This window comes from Rhinatrema bivittatum, chromosome 4 (assembly GCF_901001135.1).
Source record: "Rhinatrema bivittatum chromosome 4, aRhiBiv1.1, whole genome shotgun sequence".
Taxonomy (NCBI): Eukaryota; Metazoa; Chordata; class Amphibia; order Gymnophiona; family Rhinatrematidae; genus Rhinatrema; species Rhinatrema bivittatum.
The window spans coordinates 232,237,437-232,264,491 of NC_042618.1; the positions used below are offsets into that span (position 1 = coordinate 232,237,437).

Sequence of the window (27,055 nt, forward strand, 5' to 3'; positions counted from 1 at the left end):
GTTTCGTCTACTCCACCCCATCCAAAGTCTTGTTAAGCAGTGACAGTCCTTCTCCAGGGTCTTCCTTAGTGAACACTGAACTGAAGTATGTTTTAATATTTCTGCTATTTCTTCGTCTCTGATCCTTGTCACCTTTCACTTTCACTATACCGCTTTGGACCTTTCTCCTTTCTGTGATGTATCTGAAAAATGTTTGTCACATCACTTTACCTCTTTGGCAATCCTTTCTTCTGCCTGACTTTTTGCTTTCTTTATTACTTTCTTCGTCTCCCTCAGTTTCAGTATGGTACAGGAAGAGGGTTTTAGATTTGTTAGAAGAGGGTTTTAGATTTGTTTAGATTTGTTTTAGATTTGTTAGAGCATATTCTTATGGGATAGGCTTCTCATTAACCCATTCTCCTAGCACAAGCAGGATGGTAGCCCTCCCACACATGGGTGAAGACATCGGATGGAGCCTGGCACAGAAAACTTTGGAACTTTGACTAGGCACACTGAGCATGCCCAGCATGCCCTATACCACACGTCCATGCGGGGTCCCTCTTCAGTCCTTTTTTCCACAGAGCTTTCACTTCTCAGTTAAGTGAGCTCTTGGCTTTTTTCTTTAAAATCACCTTTGGAAAACTTTTCAACTGATATTTTTCTGTTTTTAACGTTCTAATTGATGCTAGGTCCCTCTCGGTTCCTCCCCATAGGCTGCTTAGTCAGGGTTTTCAACGTTCATGGTAAGCTTCTTTTCACCCCAAACGGACATTGCGCTTGACTTGATAAGACGGAGAAACTCTTTGGATCGAGAAAGTCTGAGCCATCAATGTCTCCATCAGTGGCATCTTCACCGATGGACCTTGGAGCTGCACCAATGGACACCGCACCAGCGATATCGGAGGGCCTTCGGTTCCATTGATGCCTCCGGCAGATAGGGGTCCCAGAGACTGGCCCCTGTCTGTTTCCACCAGATCGAGGTTGTCAGGTTTGTTATTGACCTTGGCACCGGGGAAAGACTGGACCGAGCACCAAGGGAATCCGAGGAAGCATTGGTGCCGGGCTCGGGGATGCGTCAGCTCATGCTGTGATGCCCCCAAAGTGACCCTGCATGAGGAGTGCCAATTCTCCATCGATGCCGGGGGTCCGTGATGGTCTCTACTAGTCCTGGTGCCAGTCACCGGTCTACCTCAGGGATCCGAGGAAGATCTGGCCACCCCTCCTGTCTCCCAGTCAGTGTTGGCATCAGCAACTTTTGAGGAGGAGCTGGAGCAGCAAGTCCAGCTGGCAGTGGAAAGAGCACTGCAGGGCATGGGGCCTATGGCACAAATGGTACCAATGCCGGCACAGTCCATTCTGGAACCGCTGCTGGAGCAGCTCAATGTGCTAATCGGTGCATTACTGACCCCAGGTGTTCCCGGGATGCCATCGATGCCCAGCGGGGCACCGATGCTTCCCCCAACCGATACGATGGTCGTTGCCAGCTCCACCGAGACCGGCAGGGATGCCAAGGCCTGTAGCCCCCGTCTAGCTTTTCTGGGGCCGGCACTGGTGCTACTGGTGTCTATGCCTCTGGATGAAGGCCGAGCACCTAGGGCCCCATCCCCTGTCGACTTCAGTGAGGATGAGGCTCCTTATGAACCCCTTGGGGGATGACACTGCAGATTCCTTCCCCAAGGACTCAGAGGGTCTCCCCTCAGAGTCTTCTCCTCCAGAGGAACAAAGGAAGCCTCCACCAGATGACTTAACCTTCATAAGTTTTGTGTGGGCGATGGCTGAGGCCATCCGTTTTCAGTTATTGACGTAGGAGGATGCCAGGCTCAAAATGCTGGAAATCCTCCAGTTCGAGGAGGCTCCTAAGGAGATTGTGGCAGTCCTGGTGCATGAGATCCTTAATGAGTTGCTGCTGAGGATATGGGAACAACCCCTCACAGTACTTTCCGTGAACAGGAAGGCGGATGGAGTTTACCTTGTCCAGAAGACTATCAGATTCGATAAGCATCAGCTGCCGCACCAATCGGTGGTAGTCTAATCCCCCCTCAAGAGGGCCAAGCGCTCTTGGACCACTCCTCGGTGCCCCCAGGGAAGGATCACAGAGTGATAAGAACATAAGAATATGCCATACTGCGTCAGACCAAGGGTCCATCAAGCTCAGCATCCTGTTTCCAACAGTGGCCAATCCAGGCCATAAGAACCTGGCAAGTACCCAAAAACTAAGTCTATTCCATGCTACTGTTGCTAGTAATAGCAGTGGCTATTTTCTAAGTCAACTTAATTAATAGCAGGTAATGGACTTCTCCAAGAACTTATCCAATCCTTTTTTAAACACAGCTACACTAATTGCACTAACCACATCCTCTGGCATCAAATTCCAGAGTTTAATTGTGCGTTGAGTGAAAAAGAACTTTCTCCAATTAGTTTTAAATGTGCTACATGGATGCTCTTGGGAGGAAAGTTTTCCAGGGAAACATGTTCATTGCCCGCATCACCTCCTACCAGCTCTACATGAGCCAGGACTCGCAGGACCTCTGGAAGCAGGTGCAGGAGGTGGCCGAACAGCTGCCTCAACAACAGCAGGACACCCTCATGTTGCTGGTGCATAAGTGTCTGGAGTGCGGAAACACTAACCGCATATTGCTGAGAGCATATTGGATACCATTGAGCGTATATTGCTGACCGCATATTGCTGAGAGCATATTGGATATCATTGAGCGTATATTGCTGCCGCATATTGTTAAGCGCCTGTTCTATTGAGCGCCTGTTGTATTAAGCGTAAATTGCTGTCGCATATTATTAAGCGTCTGTTATATTACACGTACATTGCTGCCGCATATTATTGTGCGCCTGTTATATTAAGCGTACATTGCTGCCGCATATTATTCAGCGCCTGTTATATTGAACGCATTTTGCTGCCGCATATCATTAAGCGCATACTTTTCAATGGAACAGAACGCCTCAGCGTCTTCAGCGGGGGCACCTCCTGCCTCCGGCATTAAAGCCCTCGGCCTCTGCTCCGCATGCCAGCTTAGAGCCACGCACAGTGAAGAGCCAGACTCCCTTTGTGCCCAATGTGAGGAGGCCGTGGGACCCTTGGGCCAGGACCAGTCTCAGCCACGGTTTGCTGACAGTTCCCCAGGGACTACCCCGGATTTAGCGGGCAGTCTCGACCAACCTGGAATCCTGGGGGACCTAGTACCCCAGCGATTAGAGACCGCTTCCATTTCCTGGGTGGATCTCTTTAAGGGAATTCATGCTTTTGTCCAGATGCAAACAGCTTCCCGTCCAGGCCCTGCTGTTCCTGCTGCTGCTGTTGCTGCTGCGGTTGCGGCTCCAGCGGATCCTGTTCCTGAACCTTCACGCCCTTATCGTGGGCAGGATCTCCCGCCTCCAGACAGTCCGGTTCAGACGGACCTTGATGTTTCACCGGACGAGTCCGAACCCCCGGACGAGGGGGAACTTCCCTCAGGGATTGAGCCATACAGAACCATGAGGCGGTTCTTCCCTAAAGAGGATCTCTCCAACCTGGTATCTCAATGCCTGGCGGAGTTGGATATTACAGGTCCCAGCGCTACGGTACCCTCTGCGCAGAACCCCCTGCTGGAAGGTCTTCGTCCTACAGCCCGCCATTTTCCATTCTTGCAAGCCGCACAACAACTGATAGATTTAGAATGGGCTGCTCCAGCAGCCTCATTCAAAGGGGGTCGGGCCCTGACAGGTATGTACCCCCTGGCACCGGCTATTCAGGAACTGCTGGCGTGCCCTCAGGTGGACGCCTTGATTAACGCTGTGGTTAAGCGCACTACCATTCCAGTTGAAGGGGGGGCGGCCCTCAAGGAGCCTCATGACCGGCGATTGGACGCCATTCTGAAACAGACCTTTGAGGTGGCAGCTCTATCTTTGCGGATCGCAACCTGCTGCACAGTGGTGACGCGTTCCTGTTTGTCACAGGTTAGGAACAATGCTCCAGCAGCAGACATGGAGTCAGCTCTCTCGTTCCTCACGGATGCTGCATCTGACCTAATCCGGACAACAGCTAAGGGGATCTCATCCTCCGTAGCCGCCAGGAGGCAGCTCTGGATCCGGAATTGGTCAGCCGATGCTCCTTCGAAGACACGCCTCACCAGAATGCCCTTTAAGGGCTCTTTCCTGTTTGGCAGCAACCTTGATAGACTAGCCGGCACATGGGGCGCCTCTCCAATACCTCGACTGCCGGAAGATCGGTTCAGAAGGAATCAGCGCACCTTTCCAAGGCCCTCCAGGGGTAGAAGCTCCCAGCGCTTCACTCCCTATAGGAGTCGCTACCAGGCACCTCATCCTCAGGCCAGGAGTCAGTCCTTTCGGACCAAGCAGCGCAAGAGGGGAGCCGGTCCCGGTTCCGGTCCCGGCCGCACCTCCCAATGAGAATCCGCCGATTCATCTGGGGGACGGAGCCATAGGGGGCAGGTTAACCCTCTTCTACTCCAGATGGGTCGAGATTACGTCGGACCAGTGGGTCCTCGCCATCATCCGAGAGGGGTATTATCTGGACTTTCATCATCTCCCTCCGGACAAGTTTGTGGAATCTTCATGTCCCATACACAAGAAGGCGGCATTGGAAGCTACCCTGGCAGGCTCCTGTCCTTGAAAGCCATCATCCCAGTACCTGCATGGGAAGTGAATTCTGGACACTATTCTATTTATTTCATGGTACCCAAGAAAGGGGGCACCTTTCGGCCCGTACTGGACCTCAAGTCAGTCAATTGATACTTACGGGTCCCGAGGTTTTGCATGGAAACTCGGCGCTCAGTCAAGACCGCAGTACAGCCAGGAGAATTCCTCACGGCCTTAGACTTGTCAGAAGCCTACCTGCATATCCCGATCCATCCGGATCATCAGCGCTACCTACGCTTCAAGGTTCTGGGACGCCACTTCCAATTCCGGGCTCTGCCTTTCGGGTTAGCCACGTCACCGTGAACCTTCACCAAGGTGGTCGTAGTGGTTGCAGCGGCACTCAGACGGGAAGGAATCCTTGTCCATCCCTACCTAGACGATTGGCTGATCAGGGCGAAATCACGAGAGGAGAGTCATCGGGCAACCGACAGAGTGATCGCCCTTCTGGAAAGCTTGGGCTGGGTAGTCAACCGCAGCAAGAGTTGCCTACAGCCTTCCCAGTCCCTGGAATACCTGGGAGTCCAGTTTGACACCCAGGCAGACACAGTCAGTCTCACTACCAAGAGAAGGTTAAAACTTCAGACGCGTCTCCGGTACTTGATGGGAGTCAGTCGGCCCATAGCTTGGGATTATCTGCAGGTGCTCGGCCTCATGGCATCCACCCTGGAAGTGGTACCTTGGGCAAGGGCCCATATGAGACCTCTACAGCGCTCCCTGCTCTCGCGCTGGAGTCCCCGCTTCAGGAACTACTCCGTGCATCTACCTCTACCAGCCAGAGTGCGGACCCAGTTACGGTGGTGGTTGCAGCCCAACCACATGAGCAGGGGGTCGAAGATGTCCTCCCCCACGTGGACTCTGCTCACCACGGATGCCAGCCTGAGCGGCTGGGGAGTACACTGCGAAGAACTCACCGCACAAGGGCGGTGGAACAGAGAAGAGTCAGCGTGGAACATCAACCGCCTAGAGGCCCAGGCAGTCCGATTGGCATGCCTATGATTTGCTCACAGACTGAAGAACAGAGCAGTCAGAGTGATGTCCGACAACGCCACCACGGTGGCATACATCAACCATCAGGGCGGAACCAGAAGCCAACAGGTATCTCTGGAGATAGCCCCGCTGATGGCTTGGGCAGAGGTGAATCTCCAGGACATCTCCGCCGTCCACATTGCCGGGAAGGACAACACCGCGGCAGACTTCCTCAGCAGAGAAAGCCTAGATCCGGGAGAGTGGCAGCTGTCACCCACAGCCTTCCAGATGATTGTAGATCACTGGGGAATTCCGGACATGGACTTACTAGCGGACAAGTCCAATGCTCAAGTACCCAGATACTTCAGCCGCAAGCGCGATCCGTTCTCACACGGAATCGACGCCCTGGTTCAGCCATGGCCTCCAGGGACTCTGCTATACGCCTTTCCTCCGTGGCCTCTGCTGGACGCCATCATCCACAAGATTCAGAAACACCGGAGCCTAGTTCTTCTAGTGGCACCAGACTGGCCAAGAAGACCCTGGTACGCGGACATGAGAAGACTACTGGCAGGGGAGCCCCTTCCCCTGCCTCCTCTCCGGGACCTTCTACGTCAAGGTCCCATCCTCCACGAGAATCCGACTCAATTCTCTCTTACGGTCTGGCCATTGAGAGGGCTAGACTGAAGAAAAGAGGCTACTCGGAGCCCGTGATAGATACACTCCTCCGAGCTCGCAAGTTTTCCACATCCCTCACCTACGTAAGGATCTGGAGAGTATTTGAAGCATGGTGCGACACTCATGGCACCAACCCACATGCGACCACAATTCCGATTGTTTTAGATTTCCTGCAGGATGGGCTTCAGAAGGGTCTCTCCCTCAGCTTCATCAAGGTTCAGGTGGCTGCGCTGTCTTGCTACGGGCCCAGGAGGGACGGCAAGACTATTGCCAAGCACCCAGATGTTTCTCGCTTCCTGAAAGGAGTCAAGCACATTCGTCCGCCACTAAAGTGGTCAGTGCCTCTGTGGAACCTCAACCTTGTTTTGGACTTCCTCGCGGGATCCACCTTCAGACCCCTTCGGGGCTTGTCTCTCCGTTCTCTAACGTTGAAGGTGGTATTCTTGCTGGCAGTGTGTTCAGCACGCCGCATCTCGGAGCTACAAGCACTGTCCTGCCGTGATCCCTTTCTCTGGATCACCCCGGAGGCTATCCATCTTCGCACGGTTCCTTCCTTTCTACCTAAAGTGGTCTCACAGTTTCACCTTAACCAAACCATAGCCTTGCCTACCACGGTGGGTTTGAAGAAATCTGAAGAAGGGCGTTTACTGCGCCATCTCGACATAGGCAGATTGCTGTCCAGATATCTGGAAATGACACAAGAAGTACGAAAGACGGACCATCTGTTCGTCCTGCACAGCGGGAAAAGACTAGGTGAAGCGGCCTCTTGGCCCACCATCGCCCGCTGGATTAAAGAAGTTATCAGAGCAGCTTACGTAGAGGCCGGGAAGTCTCCGCCTCTACAAGTCAAGGCTCATTCTACCAGAGCACAAGCGGCATCTTGGGCAGAATCCAGGATGCTGTCGCCTGCAGAAATATGTAAAGCGGCAACGTGGTCCTCCCTCCATACCTTCTCCAGGTTCTACCGTCTGGATGTCCAGGCCAGGGAGGACACAGCACTTGCGAGGGCAGTCCTACACGGTCCTCAGGCAGCCTCCCGCCCGGGCTGGGAGTAAAGCTTTTGTACATCCCATTCGTTCTGAGTCCATCTGGCTACACGCCAGGAAATGTTGAGATTACTTACCTGATAATCTCCTTTTCCTTAGTGTAGACAGATGGACTCAGCACCCCGCCCAGCTGCCTGTGTACATGGGTTTCACCGATTCAAGGTAAGCCATGTCATCTGTTTCCATGGGAGCGTCCCCTTTGCCAGGTGTCGACGACTTCCGGTTGGGAATGCTGGCGGTCTCCAGCTACTGTCAATCGGTCAGGGGAATCCTGTTTCACTTTTCACTGAGCGTCAGTACACACACATCCATAACAGCTTTTTGAAGGAAGATTACTGAGTTGCTACGCTTCCTGTGGGGGTATATACACCCGTGCTGATGTCAGATCCGTCTCCAACTGCTAGCACGAGCACACTATACCCATTCGTTCTGAGTCCATCTGTCTACACTAAGGAAAAGGAGATTATCAGGTAAGTAATCTCAACATTATTATTAGTCATTAATTATGTATCTCATATTAAACACTCATATTTGCTATCACAAACCACTTAATTTATATAAAAATGTTCATATAGGAACTAAAATAGTTAATATAATTTATAAACGTCTCCGGCACACTGTTGTATATACGGTTCAAATCCAAATGCTGAGCACTTTGTGGTGAGTATTTAGAAACATTCATGCATCTCTTCCTCCTGATGAAGCCAAGTAATGGAGAAACAGAGGACTTTTATCGAGGAGAGCTTTTGCTGACAATTGGGCACTAGATGTGGCAGCTTTAATGGATTGAAGTTAAACTCAGTTCATTTATAGTGCAGGATTGAAACTACATGTGGCACATTTGTAGCGCGAATACAAACTGATGTTTGCGTGCTCAGCATTTGGATTTGGGACAGTGGGGTAGATTTTAAAAGGGTGCGCGCGCTACCCGGCGCGCACATGTACACCTGATTTTATAACTTGTGCGTGCAAGTTATAAAATCACAATTGTGTACCTTGCACGCGCCGAACCGCACTACCTTCCCCCGTTCCCTTCCCCCTAGCCTGACCTTCCCTCTCCTTCCCCTAACCTTCCCCCCCCCCCCCAAGCCCTACTCTAAACCCCCCCCCCCCCCCCCCCCCGACCTTTGTCTTACCTTTTGCGCTTGCTGGCAGCCTGCCGGCATGCAATTCTCCAACACAGCGGCAATGACCGCTGTGTCGGAGGCATCAGGCCCCGCCCCCGGACTGCCCCTTTAGTAAAGCCCCGGGACTTACACGCGTCGCTGGGCCTTTTTAAAATAGGCCCCGGTGCGCATAATCCCCCCTACACACGTAAATCCTCTGGATTTACATGCATAGGGCTTTTAAAATCTGGCCCAGTATATTCAACAGTGCGCTGGAGACATAAATTATAATAATTTACGTGCGTAGGGCTTTTAAAATCTGGCCCAGTATATTCAGCAGTGTGCTGGAGACATAAATTATAATAAAAAAGATTTGGTTCCTATATGGACATTTTTATATAAACTAAGTGGTTTGTGATAGCAAATTTGAGTGTTTAATATGAGAAACATAAACAATTAATGACTAATAAAAATGTGTAATTCTATTAAAGTGGGAGGTATTTTATTTAAGAAATTTATAACATTAGTGTTCGTGATAATTGTATATTTACTAGCTATAAACATGCATATCTATATAAATTTGCTGCCTCTTTGAACCTTGATATATTTTCTAGTAAATTTCTGTTTGTTTTTGGTGAACATTTTTATGAGTCGTTATTCTAGATCCCAATTGTTTTCTACAATCTGAGTTTTCCAATGATTTATTTTCTCAAAGTCTCTAATATTCTACCTTTTTTGGTTACAGTGTAAAACCTGCTCAGAGCCAAAGCAGATAACTAGTTCCACTGCCATCTACAACAATCCTAATCTGATCAAACCAATCCCAGTGAAACCCAGTGAGACACAGCAGCAGCCAGTATCTCATCAAGGCAAGGTATGCCATTTCTTTTGTGCTCAGACTGTGGCATACAGTACTGCCTTTACCTTTACAGCTTGTGATTTCAGGAGGGTGAGAAGGATGTGTTCTTTGAGATGGCTGCGAAGGAATCTTTGTATGATATAAAAAGAAATTATAAAATTAAGTCACAGTAGTCTGAAAAAAAAAGTGTTGATTTGAGGGTTCCTTTAAAACAATGAATGGAAACAGGTTCATAATTTAAACAAAAAAAAGCTTGAATACTTAGAGAATAGAGTAAGCTGGTGTTGCGTGAAACCGCATCATAGTGCCTGATATGAATTTTAGTAGAATACATTCTTTTTGCCAATAAATGTTCAGATTTATCTGTATCATTCTGGCTATAACAGATATCTCTTGATCAAAACTGCTAGTTATACCAACCTGTGCATTTAATTCATCAGCCTGCTGCAGCACATAATCACTTCCATTGAGCGACAGCTTAGGGATGGAGGATCTCCTTTTCTCCTCTAAAAGAACATTCAAAATAGAAAACTTAATCTTCAGTTACTTTTCTCTTATGTTCCCTCAGTTCACAGACTCAGAACCACAACACTTATCTTTAATGGCACTGTTTGGAAACCAAGACAAAACCTTCAAGAACATCACAGAACAGCCATTGAAACAGCACGCAGAGAGGCATCCTGTACGGCAGGGTGTAGTTCGCTCACTATCTTATGAGGAACCTGATAGACTAGGAGCCAAAGAAAATATACCTACTCCGGAAAAACAGCTTTGCCCAGCTATCCAGAAACTTGTGGTGCGTGGAACAGATCTTCAGCCAGTTTCTGAGCTCCCAGAGAACAGACTTTCTGAAAATGGCAATATTCACAGTACAGGGGACTTTGGTGGACTTTTCCAGCCTGCACCACCGCAGGGGATTATGTCTTCTCTTCAGCTGCAGGACATAACAGGAACTCAAAGTCTGTTGCAAAAGCTGCAAGGAGCACATGAGTCAGTAGCCAAACTGAATCAGAACACAGCAGTGCCTGTCAGCTGCACAGCTGCACTCTTTAATAGGACTCCAGCGACTGCTGCGTCACCTGCAGCAGCACAGATAAAGACAATTACCCAGCCACAACTTGTATATTTCAATGACTCCCTTCAGACTCAAACTCTGAGACCTCAACCCCTTGGCACAGAGCATCCCAAACTTCCTAGACCACCTCTTTCTCTCCCCACCAACCAAATTACTAGTTCTGGGCTTATTTCACCTCAGGAACTGTTGAAAAAACTGCAGATAGTGCAACAGGAGCAGCAGTTCCATGGTTCTAGCAGGCCTGCTCTAGCAGCAAAGTTTCCTGTGGTTACACAAAACACTGGCATTCCAAAGCCCTTGGACTCCTGGATGGATAAGCCATCAAGATCTGAAAAGCAGAATCCCCTTTTCCAGGTAACAATTGGATTTAAGAAGCTAAATCACAGTGATGTGTAGTTAAGCAATCTCAAAAGAAAATGAGTTATGCTGTTGACCGGGTCATTGTTTCCTTTTTCTCCCTTTCCTGTCTCAGACTCTTTTTTTTTCCCTCCCAGACCTTTCTCCACTCCCAGTCCTAATCAGGAATTGTTTCAACTTGACACTCTTACATTAAAATGGAGGGCAGGCAGGAGGGAGCTAGAGAAAAAAAAGCAGTATTAGTCCAGCAATAATTGCCATGTAGAGTTCTTTTCCCTTCAATTCTTGTCCTTATACCCGGGAACTCTCCATGTTTGATGGAGAAACTTTAGGATTCTACATGATTTTGCCAGTTCACTGGGCAAACATCAGAAAGCTCCAGATGCTGATGCCCAAATCAACCAACTTGGGCCGCCAAGGCAGAATTATTGGCGGTAAAGCACCAGGAGACGTCCCTTCCATCCATGAGGACCCAAAGGAGAAAGTGAGGTCTCTAGGCCTGTGTGGAATGGAAGCAGCAGGAGTTCCTTCCACTCATGCGGATCTGGAGGAGGAAGTGCAGTTGTGTTAGTGGAAGCACAAGGAGCCTCATCAGTCTCCTTTGGCCTAAGGAGGAAGCAGCTGGGTTGACCAGGTGAGAGGATGAGGCTGATGAGGTCTTGGAAGTAGGAAAGAGGGATACTGGAGTTGAAGAAGGAGAGGGGGAAGAGAGAATGTGTGTTGATATGGAAGGGTGGGGAGAAAGTTTGCACACCCCGTCCCTCATTAGAAGTTCCCAGGTATGCCCATCTATGTCCAGTAACACTATAAACAACTTAAGATGTGCTCTTGTGATTTAAACAGTCATCACTTGTGACGCTCTTGCAGTAATTACCTGTTATTGATGCAGTTTTTTGTCAAATTCTTCTATGCTTATTTTTCATAAGCAGGTCATCTCACCTCAGCGCATCCCAGCTACTGTGGCACCGTCCCTGCTGATGTCTCCCATGGTGTTTACTCAGTCTGCATCGGTTCAGGCAAAGGGCACTGAAAGTGGGAGAATACCCCTAGCAAACAAAGAATCCACTCCAGGTCCAGCCAGCTTGCTTCTGCCTCCAAGGGTTTCAGAACCATCTGTTTTGAACAGTTGCAATACCAGCAGCAGCTGCAGCACGCTGACCAAGACCCAATTGCAGGAAACGCTGCTTCATCTTATTCAGGTAACGAATTTTGGATATTTCAGTTTCCTCAGCCCCCTCATTTTGTTTTTGAATTGCATTGAGAATACAGTTGTTGATAACCAGTCTTATCACTGCTGGTCTTGTGCTTCCCAAACTGATGTTACGTATCGCTGGAAAGTTATTGTATGAGTCTCATCTTTCCAATAATTTCAATGTAAGTAAAAAGTTTGAGAAATGTTATTACTTAGTCCTGGCTAGATGCTGATTGTGTATTTAAAATGTTAATTCTCCAGTAATTTTATACTGGCTTAAAATGAAAATTTGCTGCAAGTTCAAGATCAAGGTTTTACTGTCATTTGGAGGAGGTATTGCCCTATACGTATTCACTGAAACAGTCCAGAGGATAAGAGAATCCCAGCTCTGGTTTTAATTGTAGTAGATCCCTGCAGATGGTAAACTAGTTGTGCCCCTTCTGCTTATCAGTCTTTTTATGCCTCCAGTTACCCATTATGTGCAATTTTAAAAATTAGTGGAAAAGAGATAAGATGCAGAAGAAGACATTCAGGGATCCCCTTTAATCTAACAGAGATATGATTTTCTCTTTTATAGGGACTTAGCTAAGCCATTCATACATATTGCACATATTTAATTTTGTAGTGCGTTTGAATATCTGTTGCATTAACTTTGTTATTCACACAGGGCCTACTCAGGGAGAGGAGGGAAAAATTGGGTTGATTGTACCTGCCCCTGTACTTTGGGGGAATCCCAAGCTTCTATCCTCTTCTCTCCTCCTTCCTACCAGCACAAGGAAAGCAGTACTCTTTATCTGTGACTGTATTCTCTTTCTGCTTCGACATGAAGTTTGAGCCAGACAGAGCAGGTGGATCCCATGGGGCCCCTGCACAGTTCAAACTTCAGATTAAAGCCAACAGAGGTATCCACGAGTAAGAAGTGCTGCTCTGACTCCTCCCACTGTTAAAGAGGAAAAGGGAAAAGGATCACACCAGAGGTAGGAGGGAGGTTGGATAGGATCATGTCAGTGGGTGGGGGTCTCACACAGGCTGATTTTTGTCCTGGGCCGCAAACATCATCCATTGGGTCAGCCTTGCATTCCCAGATTGTGACAGGGATTCGTTGGAGGGTTAAATCAGACTGGTGCTGCTATTTGGCTAGTTAATGAAAACACTTTTGGGATACGCAATCAGGAGCATCCTCTTTAATTCTAAGGCACTTGAAATTTCAGTGTACAATGTCCATTACATAGCTTTAATATTAAAGCTGAAGAGGGAGGGAACTGCTTAATAAGATGTTGTTCTAGTTTGGAGAGGATTTTAAGGGAAATAGCTTGAATACTACCAATGTAACAAACTAGCTTGGTCAAAATACTGTTAGTTCCTACCACTGGGAAAATAGCCTTGCACTACAGTTAAGCATCTATAAAGCAATAACTTGGGCAGTTGTTGGGAGTACAAAAAGTAATAGCTACAAAAGTCGCCAGCAGCCAATTAGTGAAAAGCTATAAAAGATGAAATAGCCCAGAATGTTACAAGCTGGTCATGTTTTAGCTTATTTGGCTTCCTGTCGTGGCATATGTGAACTCACTACGTATTTTGCATCAGGGTATGTTTGTAGACTTTTAATAGATATTATTCTTTCTCCGAGGACAAGCAGGATGGTAGTCCTCACACATGGTATAGACATCATCAGATGGAGCCCCGAGGCAGAAAACTTAAAGTTTCTAGAACTTTGCCGAGCATGCCCTACACCACACATCCACGCGGGGTCCTTCTCCAGTCTCTCTTTTTCCATGGAGCTGTAAGCCTTGCAATGTGAGTGAGCTCACTTTGGCTATTTTTTGGCTTTGTGGAAAGCTTTGGGGGGTTTTCGTGTTTTTCACAGATTTTTCTTCGTTGTTCTGTCGCCTGGTCCCTCTCGTTGCTCTCCCATAGTGTCTCCTAGTCAGCGTTTTCAGTGATTCGGGCAAGTTTTCTTTCTCAGTCGATTCCCCGTGGTGGCAGTGCATCAGTGCCTGCCTGCCAACAACGCCTCACCGCCATCGTTTTTGGTTCGTGCCCCTTTTGTATCATCCATTATGGCTAAGTCCGGTTTTCGGAGATGCCACCGGTGCTCAAGGACCATGTCCATCATGGATCTACATGAGATATGTGACTTCTTCCTGGGGGCATGACGTCTGGGGTTGCCGCTTATGCGTCCAGATGACCCCAAAGGGACATTTGCTTCGGCTTGACAAGATTGACCAGCTCTTCCGGTCAAAGAAGTCCAAGCCATCAGCATCAAAGGGCCAAGGAGCCGCACCTATGGACACCAAGCCATCAGTATTAGTGAGACTGTCAGTTCCATCGATGCTGTCTGCAGATAGGGGTGCCAGAGACAAACCATCATTGATCTCCTCCAGGCCAAGGATGTTGGGTTCCTCATTATCAACCTCAGCAATGGGGAAGGCCCGGGCCAAGCATTGAGGGAAACCAAAGAAGCATTGGCACTGGTTTCTGTTGCGTAATGCTGGGCACAGGGATGCCCCTGCTTTTGGCCTAATGCCCCCGAAGCTACCCCGCAGCAAGGAGTGCCAATCCTCCATCGGTGCCAGGGGTCCATGATGGTCTCTACTAGTCCTGAAGCCAGTCACCGATCCACCTCGCGGGTCCGAAGAGGATCTGGCTAGCCCTCTTTCCTCCCATTTACATTTGAGGAGGAGCTGGAGCGCCAGGTCCAGCTAGTGGCGGACCGAGTGCTGCAGGGCTTTGGTCCTGTGGCACTGAATGCACCAGACCCGGTGCCACCCATCCTTGTACCGCTTCTGGAGAAGCTCAACATGCTCATCGGTGTATTACCAACCCAGCTGGGACAGCATCGGTGCCCAGCAGGGCACTGAGGCCTCCTACTACAGATACAGTGGTCGGTGCCAGTTCTTCTGAGGAGGAAGCTCCACCAAGGCCTGCAGCCCCCCCCCCCCCCCCGGCCAGTTCTACTGGTGCCTGCACATCTGGACGAAGGCCGAGCATCTAGGGACCCTGTCCCAGTGAGGATGAGGAACCCTGTGACCTCTGGGGGAATGATATTTTGGAGTCCTCCGACGAGGCTCTGGGGATCTCCATTCAGACTCTTCTTCTCCAGTGGAGCAAAGGAAGTCTTCACCTGAGGACTTAACCTTTGCAGGTTTTGTGAGATGATGGTGGAGGCCATCTCATTTCAGTTATTGACGGAGGAGGATGCCAGGTGCAAAATGCTTGAGATCCTCTAGTTCATGGAGCCCCCTAAGGAATTCATGGTGGTCCCAATACACGAGATCCTTAAGGAGTTGCTGCTGAGGATATGAGAATACCCCCTAACAGTACCTCCCGTTAATAAAAAGGCATATAGGGTTTACCTCATCCAGAAGGCTGCTGGATTTGGTAAGCGTCAGCTGCCCCACCAGTGGTCAAATCAAGCCTCAAGAGGGCCAAGTGTTCTTGGACTCATTCCTCGGTGCCCCCGAGGAAGGACCATAGAGGAATGGGAGGAAGGTATTTCAAGGCACCATGCTCATTGCCCGCATTGCTACTTATTAGCTCTACATGAGCCAATACTCAGACATCTGGATGAAGGCACAGGAGGTGACTGAGCAGCTTCCTCAACAGCAGCAGGACCCCCTCATGTTGCTGGTGCAGAAGGGCCTAGAGTGTGGAAAACACGAGCTCTGTGTGACCTATGATGTTTTCGAGACAACATCGAGAGTCTCTGCAGCGAGAATCGCTGCCCGCAGAATGGCATGACTGTGGGCCTTGGATCTCTGACCAGAGGCACAGGAACAACTTGCTGACATGCCATGTACTGAAGAGAATCTCTTCGGAGATGGTGAGAGATGCTGTGGCCCAACTTCGGTACCACCATGAAACCGTCCAACAACTTTCTGCCAGTACTCTGGACCCATCCTCCTCTTCTAGGAGGCCGGTGAGACCAGGGCCAAGGAAGTCTTTCTTTCGCCAAAAGAAGTACTATCCTCCACCTCCTTGCTCCCGTCAACACCATCTGGGCTCCAGCAACCGTCCTAGGCAACAGAGAGCCCCCAAGCCCCAGCCGACTCCTCAGTCAACTCCGGGGACAGGATTTTGATGGGAGCGTAGGCTAGTTGCCCATACCCAGGACAATGGACCCTCTAGTCAGGGCAGGCTGCAGTTCTTTGCGAACCAGTGGCTTAGTATAATCTCAGACCAGTGGGTTCTGTCCATTGTCCTTCAAGGGTACTAATTTAATCTATTGCGTGTCCCTCCAGATTGCCCTCTATGCTCATCTTGGGAGATGATAGTGCATCCAGATGGGTCTACTAGTCAAACTCTCCTCCCTCTTAACGGCCAGAGTGGTTAAGTCTGTAGCACTGGGGCAAAAGAGGGTGGGAATTCTACTCCAGGTACTTCCTGATTCCAAAGAGAACAGGAGGACTCCATCCCATCCTAGATCTAAGGGCCTTGAACAAGTTTCTAGGAAAAGTTCCTAGAAACTTGTTCAAGTTTTCCTGGACACCTTGATCCCCCTTTTACAAAAAGGCGACTGGCTGTGCTCCCTCGACCTAAAGGATGCATGCACTCATATCGAGATCTTCCCTGATCACAGGAAGTATCTCCAATTTGTGGTGGGAAAACAGCACTTCCAGTACTGGGTGTTGCCGTTCTGGCTTGCACACTGACCGCTCGGATCTTTACAAAATGCCAGACCATGGTGGCAGTGCACCTCCACAGACTGGGAGTGCATGTTTTCCTGTATCTGGACACTTGGCTGGTCAAGAGACATGTTTCAGGCAGGGGCCGTCATGTCTATGCGTTTGACCATCCGGATGGTGTAGTCACTAGGGTTCATTCTCAACTACCAAAATTCCCATCTCAGCCTGCCACTTCAATTGGACTTCATAATAGCCCTGCTAGAAACAACTCAGGCCAAGGCCTTCCTTCCTCATCAAAGGGCCGTCACCTTGACGACCATCGCGGCAGAGATTCAATAGACTCAGCAGGTGTCAGCCTGGCACATGTTGAGACTGTTGGACCATATGGCCGCAACCGGCCATGTCACTTCCTTGGCACATTTACACGTGTGCAGAGCCCAATGAACCCTGAGGTCACAGTGGCATCAGGCCACTCAACACTTCCAGGATTTCAGCTAAGTTGCTCAGTCTTTCCAGGACTCATTATTCTAGTGGCGGGTACTTTCAAATCTGAAATGGGGGATCGCTTTTCGAAGTCCCCCTACCCAAATTGTCCTAACCACAATGAGTCCACACTGGGTGTGGAGCTTGTGTAGATGGATTCAGCGCTTCCTGGAGCTTTGGGTAATCAGGTACGTGCTATGGGCTTTCAGAGATCGCCTGTCCAACAAAATTGTCCTGATCCAAACTGACAACCAGGTAGCCATGTGGGTATGTCAACAAGCAGGGAGGCACGGGGTCATATCTCCTGTGTCTGGAAGCGGTCTAGATCTGGTCATGGACCCTGTCCCCCGGGATGGTGCTCAGGGCCCATGTACCTGGCTGGGATGGAAAACTTGGTAGCAGACAGGCTGAGTTGAGCCTTCAGCTCAGTGGGGGTAGCGAATCGGATATTCCCCCTCTGGGGGAGCCCAGACGTAAATCTGTTCATGTCCCCCTGCAACAGGAAGGTGCCTCAGTTCTGCTCTCTGTACAGGTCAGAAGGCATACCAGCCTCAGATGCACTTTCCTATCATTGGAGCAAGGGTCTTCTGTATGCATATCCTTTGATTCCCTTAGTGGTAAAGACTCTCTTGAAGCTTTGTGAGGACATGGGGATTATGATCCTCATAGCCCCTCATTGGCCAAGACATGTCTGGTTTCCACTGCTATGGGAGTTGTCCATCTGGAGACCGATCTCATCAGGCAAATCAAGGCAAATCAAGGCAGGCTGCAGCATTCCAGCCTCTAGAACCCTGTCGCTCACAGGCTGGATGTTGAGAGGTAAATCCTTTCTACCGCTTGAGCTTTCAGAGGATGTGTCTCGGGTCCTGGTGGCTTCTAGAAAGCCATCCACTAGAAAGTCCTATGGACAAAAGTGGAGGAGGTTTACGGTATGGTGTGACCAGAAGGTCCTAGATCCGTTCGCCTGCACCACACACAAACTGCTTGACTACCTTCTACTCCTATCGGAAGCTGGCTTAAAGACCAACTCTGTTAGAGTTCATCTCGGTGCAATTGGTGTATACCACCAAGATGGTATGCCCATCTCTGTACAGCCTATAGTTGTATGTTTCATGCAGGGCCTGTTTCAATTGAAGCCTCGCCTAAGGTCTCCTGCTGTGTCTTGGGACCTCAACCTGGTGTTAGCTCAGCTCCTTTTAGCCACTGTGCACCTGTGACCTGAAGTACCTGACCTGGAAGGTCATATTTTTGGTGGTGGTCATCTCAGTGCGCAGGGTCAGCGAGCTCCAGGATTTTAGTGACTTATCCACTTTACACTAAGTTTTATCATGACAGGTTGATCTTGCATACACACCTCAACCAGCTGCGAAACCATTCTTACAGCCATGTCTGCAATGGGATTCAAACAAATAATCAATGAACCTACCCACAAGGCAGGTCACACACTGGACCTTATCTTTGTGAACTCAGGTATAACACATTCAGTACATCCCACTTACAAAAAAGTTCCCTGGTCAGACCACTCTTTAATCTCCACCACCTTCTCAATGACCCAAATGAACAATAATCACGCCCCACAACACTCATTTCTCTACAGAAAAGTATGCGCCTCTGATGAACTCAGCAATCATCTAATCACGGAACTTTCACACATGGACTTCACATCACCCAATGCAGCCGTTAACTCCTGGTCCTCCATAACAGAAACCGTGGCAAACAAACTATGTCCGTGGATAACAAAAAAAGTCAAACAAGGTGCGTCAAAAAGGCAGCCATGGTTTACAAATGAACTTAAAAACCTCAAACTCGACCTGCGTCAAAAAGAAAATAAATGGCGTAAAGCCCCTTCCCCCTCCACACTCTCTACATACAAACTCGCCCTCCAATCATACAAGAGCTCCACTTTAAAAACAAAAAGGGACTTCTATGCACACAAGATTCATAACATTATATTCGATTCCAAAGCGCTATTCACATTTGTCTCCAATCTAACTCAGGCAAACCCTCCTGACATACCACCTAACCAAGCTCAAACAAAAGCTGATGAGCTGGCACTCTTCTTCAGTAATAAAATCACCAACCTACTAACACAAAAAAAGCATAATACCGGCACACCAACCAGCAATTACATTCTTCATAATAAAGACATCTCCCTCCAATCTCTTGAACTCACCTCCTCCTCAGAGATCCAAACACTTCTTAAGAAAATGAAACCCTCATCGCATCCACTAGACCAGATTCCATCTAAATTACTACTGCTAATCCCGGACACCATAACCAAAACCCTAGCAGACATTATAAACTGCTCATTCATCCAGGGTTTCTACCCAGACGACCTCAAAATAGCATCCATCAAACCGCTACTTAAGAAGCCTAACTTGGACCCCAAAGATCCTAACAACTTCCGTCCAATCTCAAATCTGCCTTTCATTGCCAAGGTGATGGAGAAACTAGTTAACACACAACTAGCAGATTACATAGAAGAACACAAAATTCTCTTCCCCACTCAATTCGGTTTTAGAAAAGCCTCAAGCACCGAATCCCTTCTCATCTCACTGACTGACTACATTATTTTGGGCCTCGATAAAGGACAGGCCTTCCTACTGATCTTATTGGATCTATCGGCAGCGTTCGATACTGTGAACCATGCCATATTACTTAATCAACATCGGTATTGCAGGATCAGCACTAACATGGTTCAAAACATTCCTAGAAAACAGAGGTTTCAAAGTTAAAATTCACAACAAAGAATCCTCCAGATACCCATCATCACAAGGAGTTCCTCAGGGTTCCTCTCTCTCACCAACACTTTTCAACTTATACCTTCTCCCGCTTTGCCAACTGCTAAACAAATTGAACCTAAAACACTTCATATTTGCCGACGACGTCCAGATTGTGATCCCTATCAAAGAATCCATCACCAAAGCGCTAGAACTTTGGGAAAATTGCTTTCAAGAAATTAACGAGCTCTTATCCAGCTTAAATCTAATCCTAAACCAATCAAAAAGTGAATTCATTCTAATCTCTCCAGATAATTGCAAAATCACTACAAATCCACCAGCCAACTTGCAAACCTCAAAAGTAAGAGATTTAGGAGTCTCCATAGACAACAGGCTAAATTTGAAATCGTTTATCAACCAAACAACCAAAGACTGCTTCCACAAACTGAACGTATTAAAAAGAATAAAACCCCTATTTCACTTCCATGATTATAGAACAGTGCTCCAAGCAATAATATTTGCGAAAATTGATTACTGCAACTCCATCCTACTAGGCATCCCATCATCACATACTAAACCGCTCCAAATGATACAGAACACCGCAGCAAGAATTCTAACAAACAAAAGAAGAAGAGATCACATTACACCAGTCCTTAAAGACCTACACTGGTTACCAATCCACTACAGAATAATTCATAAATCCCTCACCACAATCTACAAGAATATTCATGGACTGGCTCCACTCCATCTACAAATGGCTCTTAAAAAACACTCCTCCAACAGACCCATCAGAGAAGCATATAGAGAATATCTACAGGTACCACACAACAATACCACCCAACATATAACATTGAGAGATCGGGCCTTCTCCACAGCAGGTCCCCCACTGTGGAACTCCATCCCCCTAGAACTAAGACAGGAACCATGTCTTCAAACCTTCAGGAAAAGACTGAAAACATGGCTGTTCATGAAAGCGTTTCCGGACCCTTAAAGATTCACTACAATCAAATGCAGCATTACTGATCATTTCCTATTAAACTGAAACAGTCTCTATCTACCAATCATTACAATGTTTTACTTCTCGTTAAACTTTTTATCTTTCCTCTAACTCTAATCCCAGTTAGAATGACCCCCGTTTTATTGTAACTTTTTTCTTCCATGCACTTGTTTTACTTTTTAATGTATACTCTTATGTTATTAGTTATTTACGTTATAATGTATTTCTCACCCCTTGTTTTATGTAAACCGACATGATACGAACTCCGTGAATGCCGGTATAGAAAAATACAAATAAATAAAAAAAAATAAAAAAACACCTAAGTTCCTGCCTAAGGTGGTGATGGACTTCATCTTAACCAGTCAGTTGTCCTGCCAACATTCTTTCCCAGGCCCCATTTGCACCAAGGCGAATGAGCACTGCAGTTTGGACTGCAAGCGAGTCAGCCTTCTATCTGGAGCAGACAGAAGCCCATAGACGGTCCACCAAACTTTTTATTTCTTTTGATAGGAATAAGTTGGGGGTTGCCATTGCTAACAGACACTATCCAATTGACTAGTAGATTGCATCTCATTCTATTTTGCCCAGGCGGGACTGTTTCTTGGGGGTCTTGTCAAGACTCATTCTGTCAGTCATGGCAGCATTGGTGGCCCACTTGCAAGCAGTTCCCGTGGAGGAAATCTACAAGGCTGCGATGTGGAGTTCTCTCCAACATTCATGTCTCATTATCATCTGGATAGGGATGGCCGACATGACAGTAGTTTCGGTCAGTCTGCCCTTCGCAACTCTACCACCTAGGGCCTGTTGTTTGGGTTCAGGCTGTACCAACAGCACTGGCGGTGTGCCCATTGGCACCTGGTTGGGTGTTTGTTGGTCCCTTTTTGTGTTGGGGAGCAGCCTGTAGCTAGGGATTCATCTGTGTGTGAGGTCTACCATCCTGCTTGTCCTTGGAGAAAGCAGAGTTGCTTACTTGTAACAGGTGTTCTCCGAGGACAGCAGGATGTTATCCCTCATGAAACCTGCCTGCCACCCCGGAGAGTTAGGTTTCTCCTATTTTTTTATTTTAATTATATGTTACAAGACTGGAGAGAGACCCCACATGGATGCATGGTTTAGAGCATGCTGGGCATGCTCAGTATGCCTAGTCAAAAGTTTAGGAACTTTGACATAAGTTTTCCGCATCAGGGCTCCATCTAATGTCACCCATGTGTAAGGACCAACATCCTGCTGTCCTCAGAGAGAACACCTGCTCAGGTAATCAACTCTGCTTTATACTTTCATATGTCAAGCCATGGAAAAACATTTTCTGTGGTTTTTCCCCCTAAGGATCAGTGAAGTTTCAGTCATTAAATGAACCTTTTTCTTTCTTCTGGCTTCATAATGGAATAAAGAATGTGGAATTGAAGAAATCAATATTCAAAGGCATTTAGCTAGACAGCTTGTGAGTTATGTGGCTAAGAACTGACTTTTGAGTATCGGAGCCACTTATCCAGTTAAATTTTATCCAGATAAAAAAGGAGGATTCCGTGGCGAGATAGTTATACAACTAACTAAGTTGATTTTCAGCTATATCAGGCAAAGTTATCCAGGTACATGTGGCTGGATAACTTTAAGCCTAACCAGCTACATTGAAAAGGATAAAGCCAGTTAGGTGTCCATACATTTAAAAAAATAAAAAAAGACCTGCCTGGTCCTATGGCCCGATTTCCCCCACCCCCAGCTAATATGTTTAAAATATGCTCTGGGTAGAACCTCTCCCATCCCTCCCACAACCTTTCCAAGTTTAATTAGACATATGAGAGTTGGTGCCAGCCTTCCCCTTCCTGGTTAAGCAGAATGTTCCAAACGTACAAACACTGACCCTTCCTCTTCCCCCTCCCTCTCCCATCCCCTGACTCCAACCCTAACCATGTCACCCACGCAGTACCTTAGCTAAGGCTGATTTGGTACGCTCGCTCGTATTGCAATCCTGTCAACTTCCAAGATTGTTCTGACAGCATTGCAATACAGTGTGACCAAGATCCTGTGGCTATTCCTACCTTATCTAAGGTTCTACCGAAGGTGGATGGGAATGGCTGGGGAGTGAGACGAGGCTGTCGTCATTTATATATTTGAAATATTTTGCCTAACTGGAGAGAAAGGGGTGAGGCTGGCGCTGACTCTTATACTTTTATTTTTAAATTAAACTTCGGTGTGTATGTGTTGGGGAGAGCCTTCGCCTAGCAGGGCAGATATTAAATTTATTGGTTTGGGGAATCTGGCCACAAGCCTGTGTAGAATCTTTTTTTTTTTAATACAGCCAGTTAATCGTAATGTTATCCCAGGACAAGCAGGATGCTAGTCCTCACATATGGGTGACATCAGTAATGGAGCCCTATACGGAAAAACTTCTGTCAAAGTTTCTAGAAACTTTTGACTGGCACTGTGTGCTTACTGAGCATGCCATGATATTCTCTGCCACAGGGGTCTCCCTTCAGTCTTCTTTTTTCCGCGGAGCCGTTAGCCTCATGGTTAAATTGGAGTCCTGTGTGGTGATTTTCACTATATACAAAAAAGTTCTGAAAAGAACCGAAAAACTTCCACACCGCAGGGGACTCCCATTTTTTTTACATCGCAGTAAGTTTTTCTCTTTTTGCCGTCGGTTCCGACCATGTTATTTAGCCTAAAGTCGTCAACGGCTGTCCGACTTAATAATGGCTACGGGATTCAAGAAATGCCCAGTTTGTTGTCATACGATGTCCATCACGGACCCACACTTAGAGTGTGTGCTCTGTCTCAGTGACAAACACGATGTCCTTTCCTGCCCGAAATGTGCCGAGATGACACCGAAAGGCAGAAGACTCCGGATGGAGAAAATGGAACACCTGTTCCATCTGCAGTTAATTCCCTCGACATCGACGTCTACGCAGTCGTCTCCGGCTGGAGCGATCCGTAAGGTCATCCTTAAGAAGCGAAGACCGGATGAAGCGGGGGATAGGGCATCACCATCCCCATCAGTTTCCTCGATAAAATCGATGTCTGGCATCGAAAAAGGCATTGAACTCAAACAGAAACATCGGCATCGTCATCGGAGGCCTCACGATCCTGAGACCGACCCGATAACCGGCGGTCCATCGAAGGATCATGGATCAGCGTCTAAGAAACCTCGGAGGGACAACGCTTCATCGAGGCCTTCCACTCCACGGCGATCCCCACCGATACCGGTGCTGGGAACCGTACCTCCCTGGGGCTCTGCGGAGGTACCAGAATCACCATCGCTGCCTCCCCCCATAGCTGCTCTGGTCTCACCAGCTATGCGGGCGGAACTGGATGACTATATCTGCCAGGCAGTTAGGAATGCGCTCCTCGACACGATGCCGGCACCGACTCTAACTTCGAGGCCAGCGCCATCGCCACTCCTGTCTCCATCGATTCCATCAATGCCGGTACCGATACCGTTCCCGGTTCCATCGAAGACACCTTCAATGCCACTTCCAGTATCCTCACCGGTCCCAACACCGATTCCGCCAATGCCGATACCGATGCCACTACCGGTTCCTCCGGAGATACCACTGATGCCAATGCCGGATTTCTCTTTTTGCGCCAATTTTGGCAAAATTAGATACGCTCATCGGCGCACTCCCTGTAAAACCTCAGGAAGTACCATTCCCACCGAGGGGACAAGACACTGTCGGAGAATCACCGATTCCTGAGCCCATTCCGGGTCCATCTGGGGTTCCACGTCCTGTTCCACCAATGTCTCCATCGATGCCTAAGGAACAACCATCGATGCCATCGGGGCATACAATGGCTAGACCACTGACACCGACACCTCTTCAGACGAGGTCCTATCGGAACCATCTCTTCCAGAAGAACGAAGAAAATCCCCTCCGGAGGATTTATCCTTCTCTACCTTCATTAGGGATATGGTGGACACCATTCCCTTTCAGCTACAATCAGAACAGGATGTCAGACAAAAAACATTAGAAGTGTTGCAATTCGTGGACCCACCTAAGGAGGTATTAGCAATACCGGTCCACGAAGTTCTCATAGATTTACTTCACAGTCTATGGAAACATCCATGCTCCATACCTCTAGTCAACAAGAGGACTGATACCACATACCTGGTTCAACACATTCCAGGATTCCAGAAGACTCAACTACCTCACCAGTCAGTGGTAGTTGAGTCAGCACAAAAGAAGTCCAAAAGGCTAAAAACTCATTCCTCAACTCTACCAGGAAGAGACAACAGATTTCTTGACAACATAGGTAGAAAGATTTTTCAGGGATCCATGTTAGTTTCCAGGATTGCGTCCTACCAATTATATATGACGCAATACCAGTGTAACTTATGGAAGCAAATACAAGAACTCTCTGAATCTCTTCCCCAGCAATTTCAGGAATCTTTTTCTAACATAATTCAAAAAGGTCTGGAAGCGGGCAAACATGAGATTCGTGCAGCATATGATAGTTTTGAAACGGCATCAAGACTATCAGCCACTGGGATAAGTACTCGAAGATGGGCCTGGCTTAAGGCCTCAGATTTGAGACCTGAAATTCAGGAGAAATTGGCTGACCTCCCTTGTGCAGGGGACAATCTCTTCAGAGACAAGGTGAAGGAAGCAGTTTCCCTCCTAAAGGAACATTCAGAAACCCTAAAACAACTTTCTTCAGGTCCTCAGGAGTCTCAAATACCATCCAGAAGACTCCCGAGAAAGGAATCCAAACGTCCATATTATAGACCTAGGCGTTATTATCCACCTCCTGCCCGGGGCCGCTCATCCAGATCAACTCAGAGAGCACAGTCTCGTCAATCAAGACAACCTAGGACTCAACCCCCTCCTCAAACAGGAACAACATCAGGATTTTGAGACACTACCAGAGAGCAGCAGCCTGTCTACCAATCCGACCCCAAGTTTGCCAGTAGGAGGTTGGATTGCTTTCTTCCAACACAATTGGTCTCACATTACCACAGACCAATGGATACTCTCCATAACAATGGATACTCTCACATTACCACAGACCAGGGATACCACTTGGACTTTCTCACTGTACCAAACAACACTCCACCCACCTCGTTTTGCACAGTAAACAACCAATCCACACTCTTACAAACAGAATTATCCACCCTTCTGAGAGCCAGGGCCGTGGAACCAGTTCCCCAACTTCAGCAGGGCAGAGGATTCTACTCCCATTATTTCCTCATTCCAAAGAAAACAGGAGGCCTACGTCCCATCCTAGGCCTCAGAAATCTCAACAAATTTCTGAAAAAAGAAAAATTCAGGATGGTTTCTCTGGGCACCATGTTACCTCTACTTCAAAAAGGAGATTGGCTCTGTTCTCTGGATCTACAAGATGCTTATGCTCACATTCCAATATTCCCTCCTCATCGCAAGTATCTACGATTCCTAGTAGGGAATCAACATTTCCAGTACAGGGTGCTACCATTCGGCCTTGCCTCAGCACCTCGAGTCTAGCAGTGGTAGTTGCCCATCTACACAAGCAGGGCGTACACATGTTTCCTTACCTAGACGATTGGCTCATCAGAAGCCAAACAAAACAAGGAGCTCTCAATTCTCTCAAGCTCACAATAACTCTACTCCATTCCTTGGGATTCCTCGTCAACTACCAGAAATCCCATTTCACACCATCTCACCTGCTGCAATTCATCGGAGCAGAATTAAACACCATAACAGCAAAAGCTTTCCTTCCAAGAGACCGTGCACAGGCACTAGCTTCGTTAGCAGGCTCTCTGCGTGCACACACTCACATAACAGCTCACTAATGTCTCACTTTACTGGGTCACATGGCCTCCACAGTTCACGTCACTCCTATGGCCAGATTAGCCATGAGACTCACACAATGGACACTCAAAAAACAATGGATACAAGCCATCCAACCGCTTTCTTATCCAATTCAAGTCACGCAGAAACTAAAATTCTCGCTCCTATGGTGGACAACCATGGACAACTTGCTCAAGGGCCTACCTTTCCAACAACCAGTTTCGCAAGTGACCTTAACTACAGATGGCGTCCACTTTAGGGTGGGGAGCACACATTGGTCATCTGCAGACTCAAGGTACTTGGACAAAGCTCGAAGCCACATTTCAGATAAACGTCCTAGAGCTTCGAGCTATACGTTATGCGCTGTATGCGTTCAAGGACTGCCTTTCCCACAAGAATGTTCTGATACAAACAGATAACATAGTAGCCATGTGGTACATCAACAAACAGGGAGGTACGGGCTCGTATCTCCTTTGTCAAGAAGCAGCACAGATTTGGGACTGGGCCCTAGCACACTCAATGTTTCAACGAGCTACTTATCTAGCAGGCATTCACAACGTAGT

The 27,055-nt window shown here is 47.9% G+C and overlaps 1 protein-coding gene across 6 annotated transcripts in view; it reads left to right on the forward strand.

The window, feature by feature from the left end:
- Nucleotides 1-27,055, forward strand: part of DCP1B (decapping mRNA 1B) — a 199,571-nt gene that overhangs the window by 167,410 nt on the left and 5,106 nt on the right. For 5 of the 6 annotated variants that reach the window (XM_029599887.1, XM_029599890.1, XM_029599889.1 and 2 more), the window contains exons 6-8: nucleotides 9,168-9,296; nucleotides 9,850-10,710; nucleotides 11,640-11,912. In XM_029599887.1, the coding sequence (XP_029455747.1) occupies nucleotides 9,168-9,296; nucleotides 9,850-10,710; nucleotides 11,640-11,912 (1,263 nt within the window). The remainder of the gene's footprint in view (nucleotides 1-9,167; nucleotides 9,297-9,849; nucleotides 10,711-11,639; nucleotides 11,913-27,055) is intronic. The other variant, XM_029599888.1, reaches the window with a different exon arrangement.